Source organism: Salmo salar, chromosome 01 (genome assembly GCF_965601325.2).
Source record: "Salmo salar chromosome 01, fSalSal1, whole genome shotgun sequence".
NCBI classification, from domain to species: Eukaryota; Metazoa; Chordata; class Actinopteri; order Salmoniformes; family Salmonidae; genus Salmo; species Salmo salar.
The window spans coordinates 158,413,137-158,431,364 of record NC_138291.1 but is presented as its reverse complement, the minus strand read 5'-3'; the positions used below and the strand labels follow the sequence as shown (position 1 = coordinate 158,431,364).

The following is an 18,228-nucleotide window of genomic DNA, read 5'->3' as shown; positions in this document are numbered from 1 at the left end:
CTTTGGTCCCCTCTCTACGACAGCCGTTACAATCAAATCCCAGCCTACAATAAAATCTAATTTTTAGACCAAAGAAAACAAGGGAATTTCACTGCATATTTATTTCAAAACATGATAGAGTATATACATTTGCAAATCATGTTGAGGAAAAAATAGAACAAAAATCTGCTAAAATATACATCAAATAGTGATAAGCAGAATAATAATCATCGTACTATTAACCTGATTAACATAAACATTCAAAATGTAGAGCGTCATAAAATGTTTACAGAACTTTCATGGCTTAATTCATTAAATGAATGATAAATGCCCCTCACTGTATACATAATATTTTCAGGATAAAATCATTATTCAACTATTTTCAGTCGTTACTCTTTACTCTAAACAAAAATATAATAATTGTAGTATGAGAACTAAGTAGGATCTCTAAGATTTCAAAGGTATGTTTCTTCCTAGTAAGGAAAGGCCGATTATGTAAAAGCAGCTCAGAATAAAAGCGATACATTTTTGGATGAAAATATCAGTATATCTCTGACAAATGGATATGGTTTTACTCAGTACTGTTTCTTTATTTTCTCCAAATGAATACAGATCTAAAGACAGTAGCTTGCGAGATACATACATTACACACCAGGATAAACTCAAATACTAGCACTAGGCTGGATTCTCCAACGGGACAAAGACAGATCTTCAAAGTCATGTCACACACACACACACACACACACACACACACACACACACACACACACACACACACACACACACACACACACACACACACACACACACACACACACACACACACACACACACACACACACACTCACACTCACACACACTCACACACACACTCACTGCAGGTGTGCACACATCCATCCACACATACGCACACGCACACTCACCCTGTCTATAGATAGCTCCTTAAGACAATCACTGTAGTGACATCCGTCTGCATGTTCATTTAGGCATACACCTCACCACATTGGGGAACTGTGTGTGTGTGGTTGTGAGTGTGTGTGTGCACACATGGTGTATGTGTGTGTATGCATGTTTGCCCAGAGTGTGTCAGTTCATCATCTCCTAGCTGCAGCTCCTCCGATTGTGTTTGATGGGTTTAAATGCTATAACAAAGTGCGGGTCACCTCTGTCACATGCCTGGTGTGACCCACACTTTAGGTAGTGGAGACTGGAGAGCTTACTATAATTTGGTACTGGCATGTAAAAACACTGTCAATTCCATGAAACAATAGTATGGCAGTTTTGCACACTGTTCCTCAGTTTAATTGTTGTATTATTTTGTGTGTGTGTGTGTGTGTGTGGGGGGGGGGGGGGGCGGGGGATTTTTTGAGGATGAAAAATATTGGGTTTGCATTTTCTGTTAGTAGGCTAAGGGTTAGTTAGTTCGTTTTTCTGATTTGGCCTACAGCACCACTGGAGCAAGAGTTTAAAGTGATAAGTCGGATTTTGGCAATGCCCTTTATCTACTTCCCCAGAGTCAAATGAACTCGTGGATACCATTTTTATGTATCTGCGTTCAGTTTGAAGAAAGTTGCTAACTAGCATTGGTGCAATTGCTAACAAGCGTTAGCGCAACGGCTAGAAGTTTACAGCTAGCATGCTATCGGTTCCTGTAGACTTCTAGTCATTGCGCTAACACTAGTTAGCATTGGCTCACGAAACTACCTCCCTTCATACTGGACGTAGATATGTAAAAATGGTATCCACGAGTTCATCTAAATATGGGGAAGTAGATTAATGGCTTCATTGCCAAAATCTTGAACTATCCCTTTAAGGGTTAACAGCACACATAAATACTCTAATCACTTTAATTAATTTTCGGGCCAATAAATGTAGGTAAAAAAAAACCATGCCAAATTGCCATTCTGCTTGTGTGTTGATCTTACCCATGTGACAGCGAGGGAAAGGTTTGGCCCATCCCTAACACATTCGCTTTCATTCATCTGCAGATATGCATTTCTTAATTACTCTCACTGCTCTAGTGTGTCACCAGAAGTTTTACAGTGACTTTCAGTAAAATGACATATTGGCTACGTTCCAATATCCACACCAGCATACCACACTGAATGCATGCCCCAATACAATGCTTCATTCTAAGTAGAATGCATGCTCGTGTGGGTATTGGAACAGAGCCTAGGTGTGGGTAAACCAAATGTTTGTGACATCATATGACAGATGTCATAACTGACTGTTTTTCATAAATATTGTCAACATCTGAATACTTCGAAAGTGTTCCTTGTTTCTCTCTGGTTCCACAGTAGGCCTATGCACTGAACACACCATCACTGTGCAGGAAAGACACAAGAAAATAAAGAAAATATATTATAAATATAAAATAAACGACAACAACTTCACGTAACACAAAGCATTCTGGCTTCCCAGGTGAATGGCTAGAGGGACAGGACCTAATAGTCCAGGTTAGGAAGAGTGTTTCTTGTTGGTTTGTGGTTCAGTTGAGGTTTACTTTTTGACTAGTTTGTGGTTTAGTCCCTTGGTTAGTTAGTTCCTCTGTGTCTACCTAAACAACAATAGCTTCCCTCTTGACCAGGACCTCTAGAACCCCTATCTCTTGAACACTGCTATCTTGTCCCTGTCTCCCTTACCACCGTCTCCTTTTCCACCCCTCGCCATTGGCCTGCGTTCCTCTCCTCTCAAACCCTTGTCCCTGGGCCCCCTCAGCCCTTTTCCTCTCTCCCTTGTACCCTTCTTCTGTAGCACCCCTTGTTCCCCTGTCATCTTGTCCCTATTCCCCCTCCATACAGCCTGGTGGTTTCTGACTTTAGTTACAGTAGTTCGTTTTTTCCCCTTTAGTCCTTAGTCCTCTCTGCTCTCGGGCCCAAATCCTCCACTGGCTGGATTAGTCTACTGGAGTTCTCTGTATGTACTCCTCCTTCTTAGGGTCCATCCATTCATCCCCAGCCTTGTGGTCCTCTACTGGGGCTCCAGTTCGTCCGTTCCTCCCCTTGTTAGGTGAACTCAGTGTCCAGCTCCTCAGTGCTGCAGCCCAGGGTAGTTGTGGTCCTTGTGGTGGTCCCTGTGGTGGTCAGCGTGGTGGCCCTACTGGAGGTGGAGTGGGTGGAGGAGTGGACCTTGCCGATCTCCTCCAGGGCGCTGGCCAGAGAGTCCAGGTCCCCTGTGTCCTGGTGCTGGGCCTCCCACAGGCTGAGGATCACCGCTGATGGGCTCTCCTGACGTGCAAAGTAACACAGGTTCCTGAAGGGAGGGAGGGAGGGAGCGAGGTGGGGAGAGAGTGAGAGAGAGAGAAAGAGAGAGAGAGTGTTAATGTAGAATGCAGCTTGATGAGTAGTTAACCAGATGATTCAGGTATGCTTGTTCTGGAATAGATCCAATAAAAGAAACTGGTTACTCAGGATGAGGTTTGGGAGACACTGGCCAAAAAAGAAGATGATGAAAAGGAAGCAGGAAAAAAATACATGCATATTGCATATTGTTGAGATCATTATGCTGAATGTCAAATTCAGCTTAAACTTCCTGCTATATCGCCACCTCAGCTGTTGTTATAACTCACATCCACCAGAGGGCACTGTTTCATTACAGTAGAGCTCGACCTCTCTCCCTCCCTTTTTGTCTAAGGTGTGGTGATGATGCTCCCACATACCAAGATAAATAATTGCTTAACATAAGATAAATCCACTTAACAAGGTACAGACGTTCTCATTACATGCTGCTGGTGGCTTCCACTGGGTCGAAAATGCACCTTAAATTCTTCTCCCATTCCAAAACGCCCCACGTTTGTTTTCCGACAGTTTGCTGGAAAATGATTTGATGCACATGGACATTCCTGGTCACACGGCTTATGTCACACTTTTATTCAGTAAGCTTGGTTCCCCTTTTCCACACTCCTTATTGACTGTTTCTTCTTCTGCTGGGGGAATAGAGATCACCCATTACCGCTAAAATCGCCAACATCCTTGAGAAATAATGGAGGGAAGGATGGAGGGTTGGGGGTTAGGGAAAATAGGAATTTGAATGGGACTGAATTGTGTGTCCCTACAAGGTTAGTTACACAAGACTGTGTGTGTGTGTGTGTGTGTGTGTGTGTGTGTGTGTGTGTGTGTGTGTGTGTGTGTGTGTGTGTGTGTGTGTGTGTACAGATCTATAATGAGATCAGCAGAGTGTGTCTGTGACCTGGTCACTGGTAGGGTTGCTTGGTGTTAGCAGATAAAGACTGGCACAGTGGCGAAGGCCCAGATAAAAAGCCAACCATTATGCAAATGACTAGGCACATCCATAGGGAGACTGGTAGAGTTGATGCAGTCAAGGTTGATCTTTTCTCAAATTTTGTAATTTCAAAATGAGTCATTTGCAAACACATTGACCAAGGCAATAGAGCAACAAAATAGACTTGAGACACATTGCTGGACCTTGCAGTATCATTATTGGATTTCCCCGGATTTCTATCGCAAGCTCTGGACATTTACACCTGGATCTTGCAGCTAGCTAGCTGCTATACGAGTGACTATTGGCTAACGTCGGTCCCAGAGCAAACATAAATTATTCCGGTTTCAATGATGTTTCTAGAGACAATATCTCTCTCATCATCACTCAATGCCTAGGTTTACCTCCACTGTATTCACATCCTACCATACCTTGGTCTGTACATTATACCTTGAAGCTATTTTATCGCCCCCAGAAACCTGCTCCTTTTACTCTCTATTCCGGACGTCATAGATGACCAAATCTCATAGCTTTTAGCCGTACCCTCATCCTACTCCTCCTCTGTTCCTCTGGTGATGTAGAGGTGAATCCAGGCCCTGCAGTGCCTAGCTCCACTCCTATTCCCCAGGCGCTCTCTTTTGATGACTTCTGTAACTGTAATAGCCTTGGTTTCATGCATGTTAACATTAGAAGCCTCCTCCCTAAGTTTGTTTTATTCACTGCTTAGCACACTCTGCCAACCCGGATGTCCTAGCCATGTCTGAATCCTGGCTTAGGAAGACCACCAAAAACTCTGAAATCTTCATCCCTAACTACAACATTTTTAGACAAGATAGAATGGCCAAAGGGGCGGTGTTGCAACCTACTGCAGAGATAGCCTGCAGAGTTCTGTCCTACTATCCAGGTCTGTACCCAAACAATTTGAACTTCTATTTTAAAAAATCCACCTCTCTAAAAACAAGTCTCTCACCGTTGCCGCCTTCTATAGACCACCCCCTGCCCCCAGCTGTGCTCTGGACACCATACGTGAACTGACTGCCCCCCATCTATCTTCAAAGTTCGTGCTGCTAGGTGACCTAAACTGGGACATGCTTAACACCCCAGCCATTCTACAATCTAAGCTTGATGCCCTTAATCTCACACAAATGATCAATGAACCTACCAGGTACCACCCCAAAGCCGTAAACAAGGGCACCCTCATAGATATCATCCTAACCAACTTGCCCTCTAAATACACCTCTGCTGTTTTCAACCAAGATCTCAGCGATCACTGCCTCATTGCCTGCATCCGTAATGGGTCAGCGGTCAAACGATCTCCACTCATCACTGTCAAACGCTCCCTGAAACACTTCAACGAGCAAGCCTTTCTAATCGACCTGGCCCGGGTATCCTGGAAGGATATTGAATCCATCCCGTCAGTAGAGGATGCCTGGTTATTTTTTTTAAATGCCTTCCTCACCATCTTAAATAAGCATGCCCCATTCAAGAAATTTAGAACCAGGAACAGATATAGCCCTTGGTTCTCTCCAGACCTGACTGCCCTTAACCAACACAAAAACATCCTGTGGCGTTCTGCATTAGCATCGAACAGCCCCCGTGATATGCAACTTTTCAGGGAAGTTAGAAACCAATATACACAGGCAGTTATAAAAGCCAAGGCTAGCTTTTTCAAGCAGAAATTTGCTTCCTGCAACACAAACACAAAACAGTTCTGGGCCACTGTAAAGTCCATGGAGAATAAGAACACCTCCTCCCAGCTGCCCACTGCACTGAGGATAGGAAACTCTGTCATCACCGATAAATCCACTATAATTGAGAATTTCAATAAGCATTTTTTAACGGCTGGCCATGCTTTCCACCTGGCTACCCCTACCGCGGTCAACAGCACTGCACCCCCCACAGCAACTCGCCCAAGCCTTCCCCATTTCTCCTTCTCCCAAATCCAGTCAGCTGATGTTCTGAAAGAGCTGCAAAATCTGGACCCCTACAAATCAGCCGGGCTAGACAATCTGGACCCTTTCTTTCTAAAATTATGTGCCGAAATTGTTGCAACCCCTATTACAAGCCTGTTCAACCTCTCTTTCGTGTCATCTGAGATTCCCAAAGATTGGAAAGCAGCTGCAGTCATCCCCCTCTTCAAAGGGGGGACACTCTTGACCCAAACTGCAACAGACCTATATCTATCCTACCCTGCTTTTCTAAGGTCTTCGAAAGCCAAGTCAACAAACAGATTACCGACCATTTCAAATCCCACCGCATCTTCTCCGCTATGCAATCTGGTTTCAGAGCTGGTCATGGGTGCACCTCAGCCACGCTCAAGGTCCTAAACGATATCATAACCGCCGTCGATAAGAAACAATACTGTGCTTGACCTGGCCAAGGCTTTCAACTCTGTCAATCATCACATCCTCATCGGTAGACTCAATAGCCTTGGTTTCTCAAATGATTGCCTCACCTGGTTCACCAACTACTTCTCTGATAGAGTTCAATGTGTCAAATCGGATGGCCTGCTGTACAGGCCTCTGGCAGTCTCTATGGGGGTGCCACAGGGTTCAATTCTTGGGCCAACTCTTTTCTCTGTATACATCAATGATGTCGCTCTTCCTGCTGGTGAGTCTCTGATCCACCTCTACGCAGACGACTGCATTCTGTATACGTCTGGCCCTTCTTTGGACACTGTGTTAACAACCCTCCAGACGAGCTTCAATGCCATACAACTCTCCTTCCGTGGCCTCCAACTGCTCTTAACCTGTTTAGGATAGGGGGCAGTATTTTCACGGCCGGATAAAAAACGTCCCCGATTTAATCTGGTTATTACTCCTGCCCAGAAACTAGAATATGCATATAATTGTTTCATTTGGATAGAAAACACCCTAAAGTTTCTAAAACTGTTTGAATGGTGTCTGTGAGTATAACAGAACTCATATGGCAGGCCAAAACCTGAGAAGATTCTAAACAGGAAGTGCCCTCTCTGACCATTTCTTGGCCTTCTAGGGCATCTTTATCGAAAACAGAGGATCTCTGCTGTACCGTGACATTTTCTAAGGCTCCCATAGGCTCTCAGAAGGCGCCAGAACGGGGAATGATGACTCTGCAGTCCCTGGCTGAAAAACAGTAGCGCATTTGGATAGTGGTCGATCTGAGAACAATGAAACGGGCGTGCGCGTGCACGTGAAGAGTCCATTTTACATTTTCAGTCTTTGAACGAAAACGACGTCTCCCGGTCGGAATATTATCGCTATTTTACGAGAAAAAACGCATAAAAATTTATTTTAAACAGCGTTTGACATGCTTCGAAGTACGGTAATGGAATATTTAGAATTTTTTTGTCACGATACGCGCCGGCGCGTCACCCTTCGGATAGTGTCTTGAACGCAAGAACAAAACGCCGCTATTTGGATATAACTATGGATTATTTGGAACAAAAACAATATTGGTGTGGAAGTAGAAGTCCTGGGAGTGCATTCTGACGAAGAACAGCAAAGGTATTCCAATTTTTCTTATAGTAAATCTGAGTTTGGTGAGGGCCAAACTTGGTGGGTGTCAAAATAGCTAGCCTGTGATGGCCGGGCTATCTACTCAGAATATTGCAAAATGTGCTTTCACCGAAAAGCTATTTTAAAATCGTTTTTTGTGAACGTTTATCGTGAGTAATTTTGTAAATTCACCGGAAGTGTTCGGTGGGTATGCTAGTTCTGAACGTCACATGCTAATGTAAAAAGCTGGTTTTTGATATAAATATGAACTTGATTGAACAAAACATGCATGTATTGTATAACATAATGTCCTAGGAGTGTCATCTGATGAAGATCATCAAAGGTTAGTGCTGCATTTAGCTGTGGTTTTGGTTTTTGTGACATTATATGCTAGCTTGAAAAATGGGTGAGCGATTATTTCTGGCTGGGTACTCTCCTGACATAATCTAATGTTTTGCTTTCGTTGTAAAGCCTTTTTGAAATCGGACAATGTGGTTAGATAAAGGAGAGTCTTGTCTTTAAAATTGTGTAAAATAGTCATATGTCTGAAAAATGGAAGTTTTGGGATTTTTTTGGAATTTGTAATTCGCGCCATGCCCTATCATTGGATATTGGAGCAGCGTTCCGCTAGCGGAACATCTAGATGTAAGAGGTTAAATACAAGTAAAACTAAATGCATGCTCTTCAATCGATTGCCGCCTGCACCTACCCGCCTGTCCAGCATCACTACTCTGGACGGTTCTGACTTAGAATATGTGGACAAGTACAAACCCTCGCTTCATACTCGTCGCCAAACCCACTGGCTCCAGGTCATCTACAAGACCCTGCTTGGTAAAGTCCCCCCTTATCTCCGCTCACTGGTCACCATAGCAGCACCCACCTGTAGCACGCGCTCCAGCAGGTATATCTCTCTGGTCACCCCCAAAGCCAATTCCTCCTTTGGCCGTCTCTCCTTCCAGTTCTCTGCTGCCAATGACTGGAACGAACTACAAAAATCTCTGAAACTGGAAACACTTATCTCCCTCACTAGCTTTAAGCACCAGCTGTCAGAGCACCTCACAGATCACTGCACCTGTACTTAGCCCATCTATAATTTAGCCCAAACAACTACCCCTTCCCCTACTGTATTTATTTATTTATTTTGCTCCTTTGCACCCCATTATTTCTATTTTTACTTTGCACTTTCTTCCACTGCAAATCTGCCATTCCAGTGTTTTACTTGCTATATTGTATTTACTTTGCCACCATGGCCTTTTTTGCCTTTAGCTCCCTTATCTCACCTCATTTGCTCACATTGTATATAGACTTATTTTTCTACTGTATTATTGACTGTATGTTTGTTTTACTCCATGTGTAACTCTGTGTTGTTGTATGTGTCGAACTGCTTTGCTTTATCTTGGCCAGGTCGTTCTCAACTTGCCTACCTGGTTAAATAAAGGTGAAATAAAATAAAAATAAAATAATAATTAATCCAGCTCAATAAAACGTATTAGAATCCCTAAATTAAATGGACTGAAATGGTGGCTGCTAGTCAAACATGATGAACATTGGAGGGGCCAATACAACAGTTGGACTACCAATCAAGGATGGGGACCCAGAGTTTCTGGGTGTATAGTAAAGCAGGGAGTGTGTATGTGTGGTGTGTGTGTGTGTGTGGTGTGTGTGTGGTGTGTGTGGTGGTGTGTGTGTGTGTGTGTGTGTGTGTGTGTGTGTGTGTGTGTGTGGTGTGTGTGTGTGGTGTGTGTGTGTGTGTGTGTGTGTGTGTGTGCAAGTGCAAGTGCATATGGTATCTCACCTGTCTATGTGGAGTTTCTGTGCAAGCAGCTGCCAGTCCTTGCCCTTGGCGTTGGCTGTGTCGAAGGTGGCACAAATCCTCTGGCGGATGGACAGGGGGATCTTGAAGGCCCTGGACCCCGTCAGCGACATGGTGGTACAGTTCGACTGAGTGAAGAAGGGGACTACCTCCTTTTCACTCTGGAGGCAGAAACCATTGCAGCATAAAAATGATCGGTGTTAGAGTGACCATTTCTTTTCTACAGATAACATAAGATTATATGGCTTCAAAGAATTAACTCAATGCAATCTATATATCAAGAGGCCCCTGCGAGCTTCATTAAGAAAAGCCCTTCAGTAAAATCAGGAGACATTCACTCTAATGAGAGAGCCTATTAGTATCACAGCATCAGCTCCATACAGGATTCACACACACACACACACACACACACACACACACACACACACACACACACACACACACACACACACACACACACACACACACACACACACACACACACACACACGTACACACACACGCATGCACGCACACGCACAATTTTGCAGATGGACATGCACATGGACGCACTTGCACACACACAAACAACCCCCCCCCCCCCCCCCCCCCCCCCGACAAACACACTGCCTGCCATATACTGTATACACACAATTCCACACACACACTCTTCCTCCCACACACACTCCTCCCCTTACCTCGACCACAGAGGTGTAGACCTGGAGGATCTGCTCCTGACCTTTGACCTGACGCACACTGATCTTACAGGACAGCTGGGAGGAGGCGGGGCTGTAGCGCTCCAATGAGAAGGCACACTGCAGGGGCCGCTGGTTACTAGCCCACACCTGAGAGAACGAGAACTCCTAGAGGGAGAGAAAGAGAAGGGGGGAGAGAGAGAAAGGGGGAGAGAGAGCGAGTGAGATCAATACATGAAATAAACTATAGACCTAATCTAGCTCTGTGCCAGTATTCACAAAGAGTCTCAGGGTAGGAGTGCTGATATAGTATCCATGTTGCCTTTTAGATCATAATGAATAAGATTACATGAACGGGGGGAACCTGATCCAACATCAGCACTTCTACTCTGAGGCGCATTTTGAATACAGACCCTGGATGACAATATTTACTAAATACAATGCCTGAATGCCAGCTAATTGCATTGCCCCCTTTCCTCTATTTCACCTTTAATTATTAGTTCAGACCAGACCAGGTCAATGGTTTCTTTACCCACTCAACAACCTCTGCGAATCAATGAAGGAAATACAATCAGCAGCCTCTTGGGGATGGGGTTGTGTACCCATGAGCAAACTGAATTGGAGATGGCCTAGTCAACTTTCTGTCCTTAAAAGTCAATTCCGTTCCTATATACTGTGTGGTCATAGATTTAATGACAAACACAACTACGAATCAGACTCTCTTGGGATCCTTCAAGCAAATAATGATAGATAATGACATGAGAGCTTCCTATTGAGTACATCTTTAGGCTGCATCCTAAATGGCACCCTTTTACCTTTATAGTACACTACTTAGGCTCTGGTCAAAACTAGTCCACTGTGAAGGGAATAGACTGCTATATGGGATGCAGACGTAGAGTACAGCTCTAGAATAATAATAGTAATTTATTAGATCTTAGATATACACACAGTTTATTAGGTACACCCATCTAGTGCTGGGTCAGACCCCCCATTTGTCTCCAGAACAGCCTGAATTCTTCGGGCATGGACACATTGTTAAATTGGTATCAAGGGACCTAACGTGTGCCAGGAAAACATTCCACACACCATTACACCACCTCCACCAGCCTGTACAGTAGACAGGATGGGGCCATGGACTCATGCTGCCGACGCCAAATCCTGACTCTGCCATCAGCATGATGTGGGATTCGTCGGACCAGGTTGGCAATGTTTTTCCACTCCTCAATTGTCCAGTGTTGGTGATCGTGTGCCCACTGGAGCTTCTTCTTCTTGTTTTTAGCTGATAGGAGTGGAACCTGGTGTGGTCATCTGCTGCAATAGTCCATCCGTGTCAAGGACCGATGAGTTGTGCGTTCCGAGATGCTGTTCTGGACACCACTGTTGTACTGTGCCGTTATTTGCCTGTTTGTGGCCCGTATGTTAGCTTGCACATTCTCCTTTGACCTCTCATCCACTAGATGTTTTCGCTCACAGGACTGATGCTGACTGGATGTTTTTTGTTTGTCGCACCATTCTTGCTAGACCCTAGACACTGTTGTGCATGAAAAGACCAGGAAGCCGGCCATTTCTGAGATGGAACCGGTGCGCCTGGCACCAACGATCATACCACGCTCAAAGTCGCATAGGTCACTTGTTTTGCCCATTTTAACATTCAGTCGAACAGTAACTGAATGCTTTATATAGCAAGCCATGCCCACGCGACTCACTGTCTGTACGATGAACCATTTTCGTGAATGGGGTGGTGTACCTAATAAACTGTTCACTGAGCTTCTACTCTCGCTGACCTTTGCCTCAGGTATTTCTCCCTCCCTCCCTCCCTATCCCTCCCTCCCTCCCTCCCTCCCTCCCTCCCTCCCTCCCTCCCTCCCTCCCTCCCTCCCTCCCTCCCTCCCTCTCCATCTCTCTCTGCTCCAGGAGAGCTGGTTGATATTCTGGCTAATTCTGCTAATGGGATGTCACTGGAGGGCGTAAAATCACAGAGCAGCACAGTACATGCACCACGCACACCCCTAGGAAGATAAGGAAATGTGTGTCTCTGTGTGTGTGTGCCTAGAAGTCATTCATTTAGTTTTGTGTGGAAGTGTGTGTGTGTGTGTGGAAGAGATAGTTATTGTCCCCTGCCCTTGCCACAGTCCCTGCTCTTTGCTGTGACCCCAGAGTAAGAAGACAGGATTGTTGATGGAGGAGAAGACTCTGATTAAGGGATGGTTGATGGAGGAGAGGACTCTGAGGAAGGGATGGTTGATGGAGGAGAGGACTCTGATGAAGGGATAGTTGATGCAGGAGAGGACTCTGATGAAGGGATGGTTGATGGAGGAGAGGACTGGTGAAGGGATGGTTGATGGAGGAGAAGACTGATGGAAGGTTTCTCAAATGATGGTGTTTTTACGCATGCACACACATACGCAACTGCCCCCCCCCCCCCACCACCACCACACACCCCCATACCCCTACACCCACTCTCAACACACACAAACAATTCCCCTCCACACACATACACTCCGCCCTCCCCTACCTGGCAGGTGGTGAAAGGCTTGATGCTCCAGAGGAACTGGGGGATGTCCTGGATGGAGAGCTGCAGGCTGAAGGAGTTCCCCCTGAACAGCAGCGTCTTGGGCTCCTCCAGGAGACGACCGCCCTTCACCCGCTCCACCGACGCCACTTCCTGATAGGGGAGAGGGGAGAACATTGGTGAAGGAGGAGGAGGAGGAGGAGGAGGAGGGGGAGGGAAGGAGGAGTGGGAGACAGAGGGAGGAGTGAGAGAGGCGTAGGTGTTGGGGGAAGAGGGACGGTGCGGAAGGAGGTGGGAGGGAGAGAGCGAGAGAGAAGGGAGATGAGGGGTGGAGAGAAAGGTGAGATAAAAGTGTGAGAATTACGTGATTTTTTTGTGTGTTTACAGCATTTAACATTTAAGTACAGTATACATAGATTACACAACATAGAAAACCAATATTACTCAGTCATTAATACAATCACTCTCCTCTATCTGTACTGAATTAAGAAACAGTGCTCTGAACAACTAACTCCCCCCTGAAGATCTGAACAGCTCTAAACAGTTGAATTAAACAGCTCATGGGGAGATTAGGCATTCAGTTAGCCTCTTCTGCAAGAGAAAGCAAGTGGAAGAATTGCTTAAAATGCTTTTTTTAACAACTAGAAATAATTCCATAATAATTTCACGCATAGAATGAAACCCCCCAAAACACACAAACAAACAATTAAAGAATAAACGAAGCAAATCCTGGCAACAAAATGTCCAATGAATAAAATCAGGGAGCACAATACCCCTGAAATGCTGTTTCAGACACACACAGAGACAGAAATCAAGCCTGATCTTCCCGAATGGCGTTTGCTATTGATGAAAGGACTTAGGTGATTTCGCGCTTTTTGGGTTCTTATCTGTGGGTATTGTTGCGCTTCTCTATGGAGACCGGGAGCATTAGTGTGTGTGTGTGTGTGTGAGAGTGTGTGTGTGTGAGAGTGTGTGTGTGACACTGTGTGTGTGTCTTTGTGTTTGTCTGTGTGTACGCATATATGTGTGTTTGGTTGTGTGTGTGCATACGTGTGTGGGTACGTGTGTGTGTATGTGTGCGTACATGTGTGTGTGTCTGTGTGTTTGAATGTCTGCCGTCGCCATCACAAAAGGAAAGGCGCGTGGAAATTGAAAAATTGTCCCTGATCGATTCTTTGCTCGGCATCGCAAGGGAAATAATTTGTCGTATGAAGTTCAAACAAAAACCACCAAAACTGGACAAATGAACAAATAAACAGGGCAGAGTGACAGAGAGAGACGTAGAGAATTGGCTGGTGGGTTCCCGAATGCAATTTCTCTCTATTTACCATGCAAGGCTGCCCTCTGACTGATGCGGACAGAACCAAAGCTGCTCTAGTGAGCCAAGCTCTGTCACATCACAACCTCTCTGGAGCATAACTCATAGCCTCAAAGCAACTGGCTGCTGTCAGAGGTGTGTGTGTGTGTGTGTGTGTGTGTGTGTGTGTGTGTGTGTGTGTGTGTGTGTGTGTGTGTGTGTGTGTGTGTGTGTGTGTGTGTGTGTGTGTGTGTGTGTGTGTGTGTGTGTGTGTGTGCGTGCGTGCGTGCGTGCGTGCGTGACTGCACTGCTCACAGGTGCATACCAAGTGGTTAGAGCGTTGGGCCAGTACCGAAAGGTTGCTAGATCGAATCCCCGAGCCGACAAGGTAAAAATCTGTCGTTCTGCCTCTGAACAAGACAGTTAACCCACTGTTCCTAGGCTGTAATTGTAAATAAGAATTTGTTCTTAACTGACTTGCCTAGTTAAATAAAGGTTAAATAAAGAAAGAAAGAAATACCTCAGCGTGTGTGTGCCTTTTTTGTGAATGAGGCAAAAAGAGGATAATGGGTATCATTATGAGAGAGAGTGTGATTACGACTGAAATGAGTTTGTGTGAAAAGGCCATAGCTACTCTTCATTGTATATCATTCATACATCAGAACCAATCTAGTACTGGGTCGGACCTCCATTTACCTCCAGAAAAGCCTGAATTCATCGGGCACGGAAACGTTGTTCAATTGGTATCAAGGGACCTAAAGTGAGCCAGGAAAACATTCCACACACCATTACACCACCTCCACCAGCCTGTACAGTAGACAGGATGGGGCCATGGACTCATGCTGCTTACGCCAAATCCTGACTCTGCCATCAGCATGACGCAACAGGAACCTGGATTCGTCAGATCAGGTGGTCAATGTTTTTCCACTCCTCAATTGTCCAGAGTTGGTGATCGTGTGCCCACTGGAGCCTCTTCTTCTTGTTTTTAGCTGATAGGAGTGGAACCTGGTGTGGTCGTCTGCTGCAATAGTCCATCCGTGTCAAGGACCGATGAGTTGTGCATTCCGAGATGCTGTTCTGGACACCACTGTTGTACTGTGCCGTTATTTGCCTGTTTGTGGCCCGTTTGTTAGCTTGCACATTCTCCTTTGACCTCTCATCCACTTCATGTTTTCGCTCACAGGACTGATGCTGACTGGATGTTTTTTGTTTGTCGCACCATTCTCGCTAGACCCTAGACACTGTTGTGCATGAAAAGACCAGGAAGCCGGCCATTTCTGAGATGGAACCGGTGCGCCTGGCACCGACGATAATACCACGCTCAAAGTCGCTTAGGTATGTATTTTGTCCTGTAGTTCATTAAATGTAATTGGAGAATCCAGTTGGTTATGGTAGTATTTAATAGTTGATTCTAAGATTTGTAATCAATCATATATATGTTTTTACTGTTTGTTCTTTGTTATAGAGCCAAAAAGATTGGAGAAGTGGTTTATCCACACATCTCCGTTTTGGATAGATAACTCTTTGTGTGGTTGTTTGTAATTCCACATTTTCCCAGAAGTGGTTCGATTTTATGGATTCTTCAATTACATTGAGCTGATTTCTGACGTACTGTTCCTTCTTTTTCCGTAGTGTATTTCTGTATTGTTTCATGATTCATAGTGAAAGTATAGACACAGGTTTTCTGGGTCTCCATGTTTTTGGTTGGATACGTTTCTCAATTTCTTTCTTCGGTTTTTGCATTCCTCATCAAACAATTTGTCATTGTTGTTAATTTTCTAAGGTTGTCTGCTTGAAATTTTTGACTCTCTATCTCTCTCTCTCTCCCTCTCTCTCTCTCTCTCTCTCTCTCACCCTCCGACTGCAATGTGTGTGTTCCCTTGCCCGGGCCATCACACGGAATGGAATGCTAGAACACCTTTAATTAACACACTGCAAATATTCAGTTAAGCCCCAGAAAGAAGGCAGGGGAGGAAACCTTGCAGTGTTGTCTCTTGTCTTTGTAATTAAAAGTCCCTCCTCGTCTCCTAATCATCCAGCAGCATCTCTCTTTCTCTCTCTGGCTGTGTGACTGGACTGGCTGACAGAGAAACCTCTTCTGGACAAAACCACCAGCCACGACACACTAATGCAATTGGACACGTTTTTTCAGAAACACTCACACACACCTGCAGGGGGTGGAATGAGGTCACACACATGTGGGGTCGCGAGGATGGATACACGGATACGCATGCACACAAATACACGCACACAGACACGAACACGAACACACACACTCTCCTTTAAGCAAACTGTCCTGTGTATAACCTTCATAGAGTACTTTCTTAAAGTTCTTCTGTCAGTTGAAATCTACCACTGCAGGCTAGCTTGCTACTGCAATAACATATCATGTTCTCAGAAAGCACTCTACTGCCTATCACTCCACAGCCTAAACTCGGGTGATAGGCAGTCTATCCGTCAGTCAGTCAGTCAGTCAGGCAAACAGCCAGCCAGCCAACCAACCATCCATCCTTCCATCCCCCCATACCTGGAATGCGTAGGGGGTGTTGTCGACACAATACACCCTCAGGCTGTATCCCAGAGGGTTGGTGTTGTCTGCACTACCGAACACGGCCAACCTCAGTCTCTTCACAGCCTCCTGGCTCAGTGGCTCCCCCACTAGGGCGTAGCGCCCTGGACTTTCCAACAGCAGGTGGCAGCACTGAGCCTCCAGCAGACAGTAGCAGGAAGTGCTCTCCTCCTCCACCGACATCACTTCCTGTGAGAGAAGAAAATAGAAGAAAAAAGGAGTTGGGGCGGGTTGGGGCATTAGGCTGATGTTGTTTAACATGATGACGAGGAAAATGGCTGCGGACGGAAAAAGCAGCAATCAGCACATTGTGTATCGTGAACAGTAATGTGATTACCACACACTTGTATGCATAGCCCATTTCTCTTTCATTCTTTTCTCAATGCCCCTCCTAAATCACCAACTGCACCCTCCCTGTGACCCTAGGCCCTGTCTGTATTAAGGCATGGTTAAACCTTATAAATCCAGGCTGTATAATATTGTAATGCAGTACTTTGGCCCAGCCTGCTACACCTGGCCCATTAGCTCTGCAGCAGACATTAGGAATCTGTTTTATATAGCTCATCCCCACCAGACAGACAGGCAGGCAGCAATGGAAGAAACGTGAGTCAAACGCCTCCGCAGCAAAGCCTAGCAGCATTAACGGAAAAAATGTAGGGAGGGAGAGAGGGGGAGAAGGGGACAGAGAGAGAGAGAGAGAGAGAGAGAGAGAGAGAGAGAGATGCTCGTAATGTCATTAATTCCAGCGATGGTTCACATTTGAAGAGGCTGCCTCGGCATTCTGTCTGAGATAAAGGGCTCACTATTGCACAGAAAAGGAAGCAGGTCTCGCCATGGCTTCTTCACATGGGCAAGACGAGGGACGCCTCTCTCTCTATCTCTCTAGAGGGACATCTCTCTCTTTCTCCATTTCTCAATTAAATAACCAATTTCTCTCTCTTCCTGTTCACCTTCTCTCTCCCATTCTCTAACCCTCAGCACACACACACACTCACTTGTCGACTGGCTTTTGATAGCTGCCTTTTGAGCGCCGAGCATCTTTTGCCGGCAAATTACATCCTGTGTAAATGCCATAGGCAGTGAATAGACCCGGGCCTTGGGGTGTCATGGGCCCACCGCAAGGCACAAAGAGCTCTGAGCTTTGGGGTCACCTCCGCCTAGATGAGGTCCCGGTCGCTCTCTATAGCTCCTTTGATGAGGTTAGTTATACATTAACAGAACGTTGTCAATACCTCTGCTGGAATGTATAGACGGGTGGATTGATGGAGAAAAATGGAGGGTGTGGAATGATGTTGGAGCTCATTGCTCGAGAGAATGAGGGAGTCCCTCAGAGAGAGAGAGCGAGATGGAAGTTCTAAGAGGCAGAAAGGCAGAGTTGAAGGGCTTTTTTGAGAGGTTTGTGTGCTATTCAAAGGGCTTGCGGTCGGGAGGACCACATACTGTAAGAGAAGTCATAGACTTGAGTTTTCACTAGCTTTCAAAGAAGTCCATTCTAACATGGGTTAGTGAAATAGTTCCTCCCAACTGGCAGCTCAATGAACCTCAGTGGAATAGAGGTTGACAAGTCAGAATGAAGAACAGAATGTGTGGAATTGAGATTGTGGTTCTATCCTATTCTCAATTCAAAGTTTTGGGCGAAAAGACAAGGTAAAGACGAATACTCCTGCTTTTTTTGTACACTCTTAGAAAA

The 18,228-nt window shown here is 45.4% G+C and overlaps 1 protein-coding gene across 2 annotated transcripts in view; it reads right to left on the bottom strand.

Annotated features, from left to right (window-relative positions):
* Positions 1-86: 86 nt before the first annotated feature.
* LOC106567541 (netrin receptor UNC5D) overlaps positions 87-18,228 on the bottom strand; it is a 354,474-nt gene continuing 336,332 nt past the window's right edge. For both annotated transcript variants that reach the window (XM_014136944.3, XM_014136955.3), the window contains 5 exons: positions 16,497-16,727; positions 12,676-12,825; positions 10,164-10,328; positions 9,469-9,647; positions 87-3,231 (listed from right to left, as the gene is read on the bottom strand). In XM_014136944.3, coding sequence (XP_013992419.1) covers positions 2,985-3,231; positions 9,469-9,647; positions 10,164-10,328; positions 12,676-12,825; positions 16,497-16,727 — 972 coding nt within the window. In that variant the 3' untranslated portion in view covers positions 87-2,984. The remainder of the gene's footprint in view (positions 3,232-9,468; positions 9,648-10,163; positions 10,329-12,675; positions 12,826-16,496; positions 16,728-18,228) is intronic.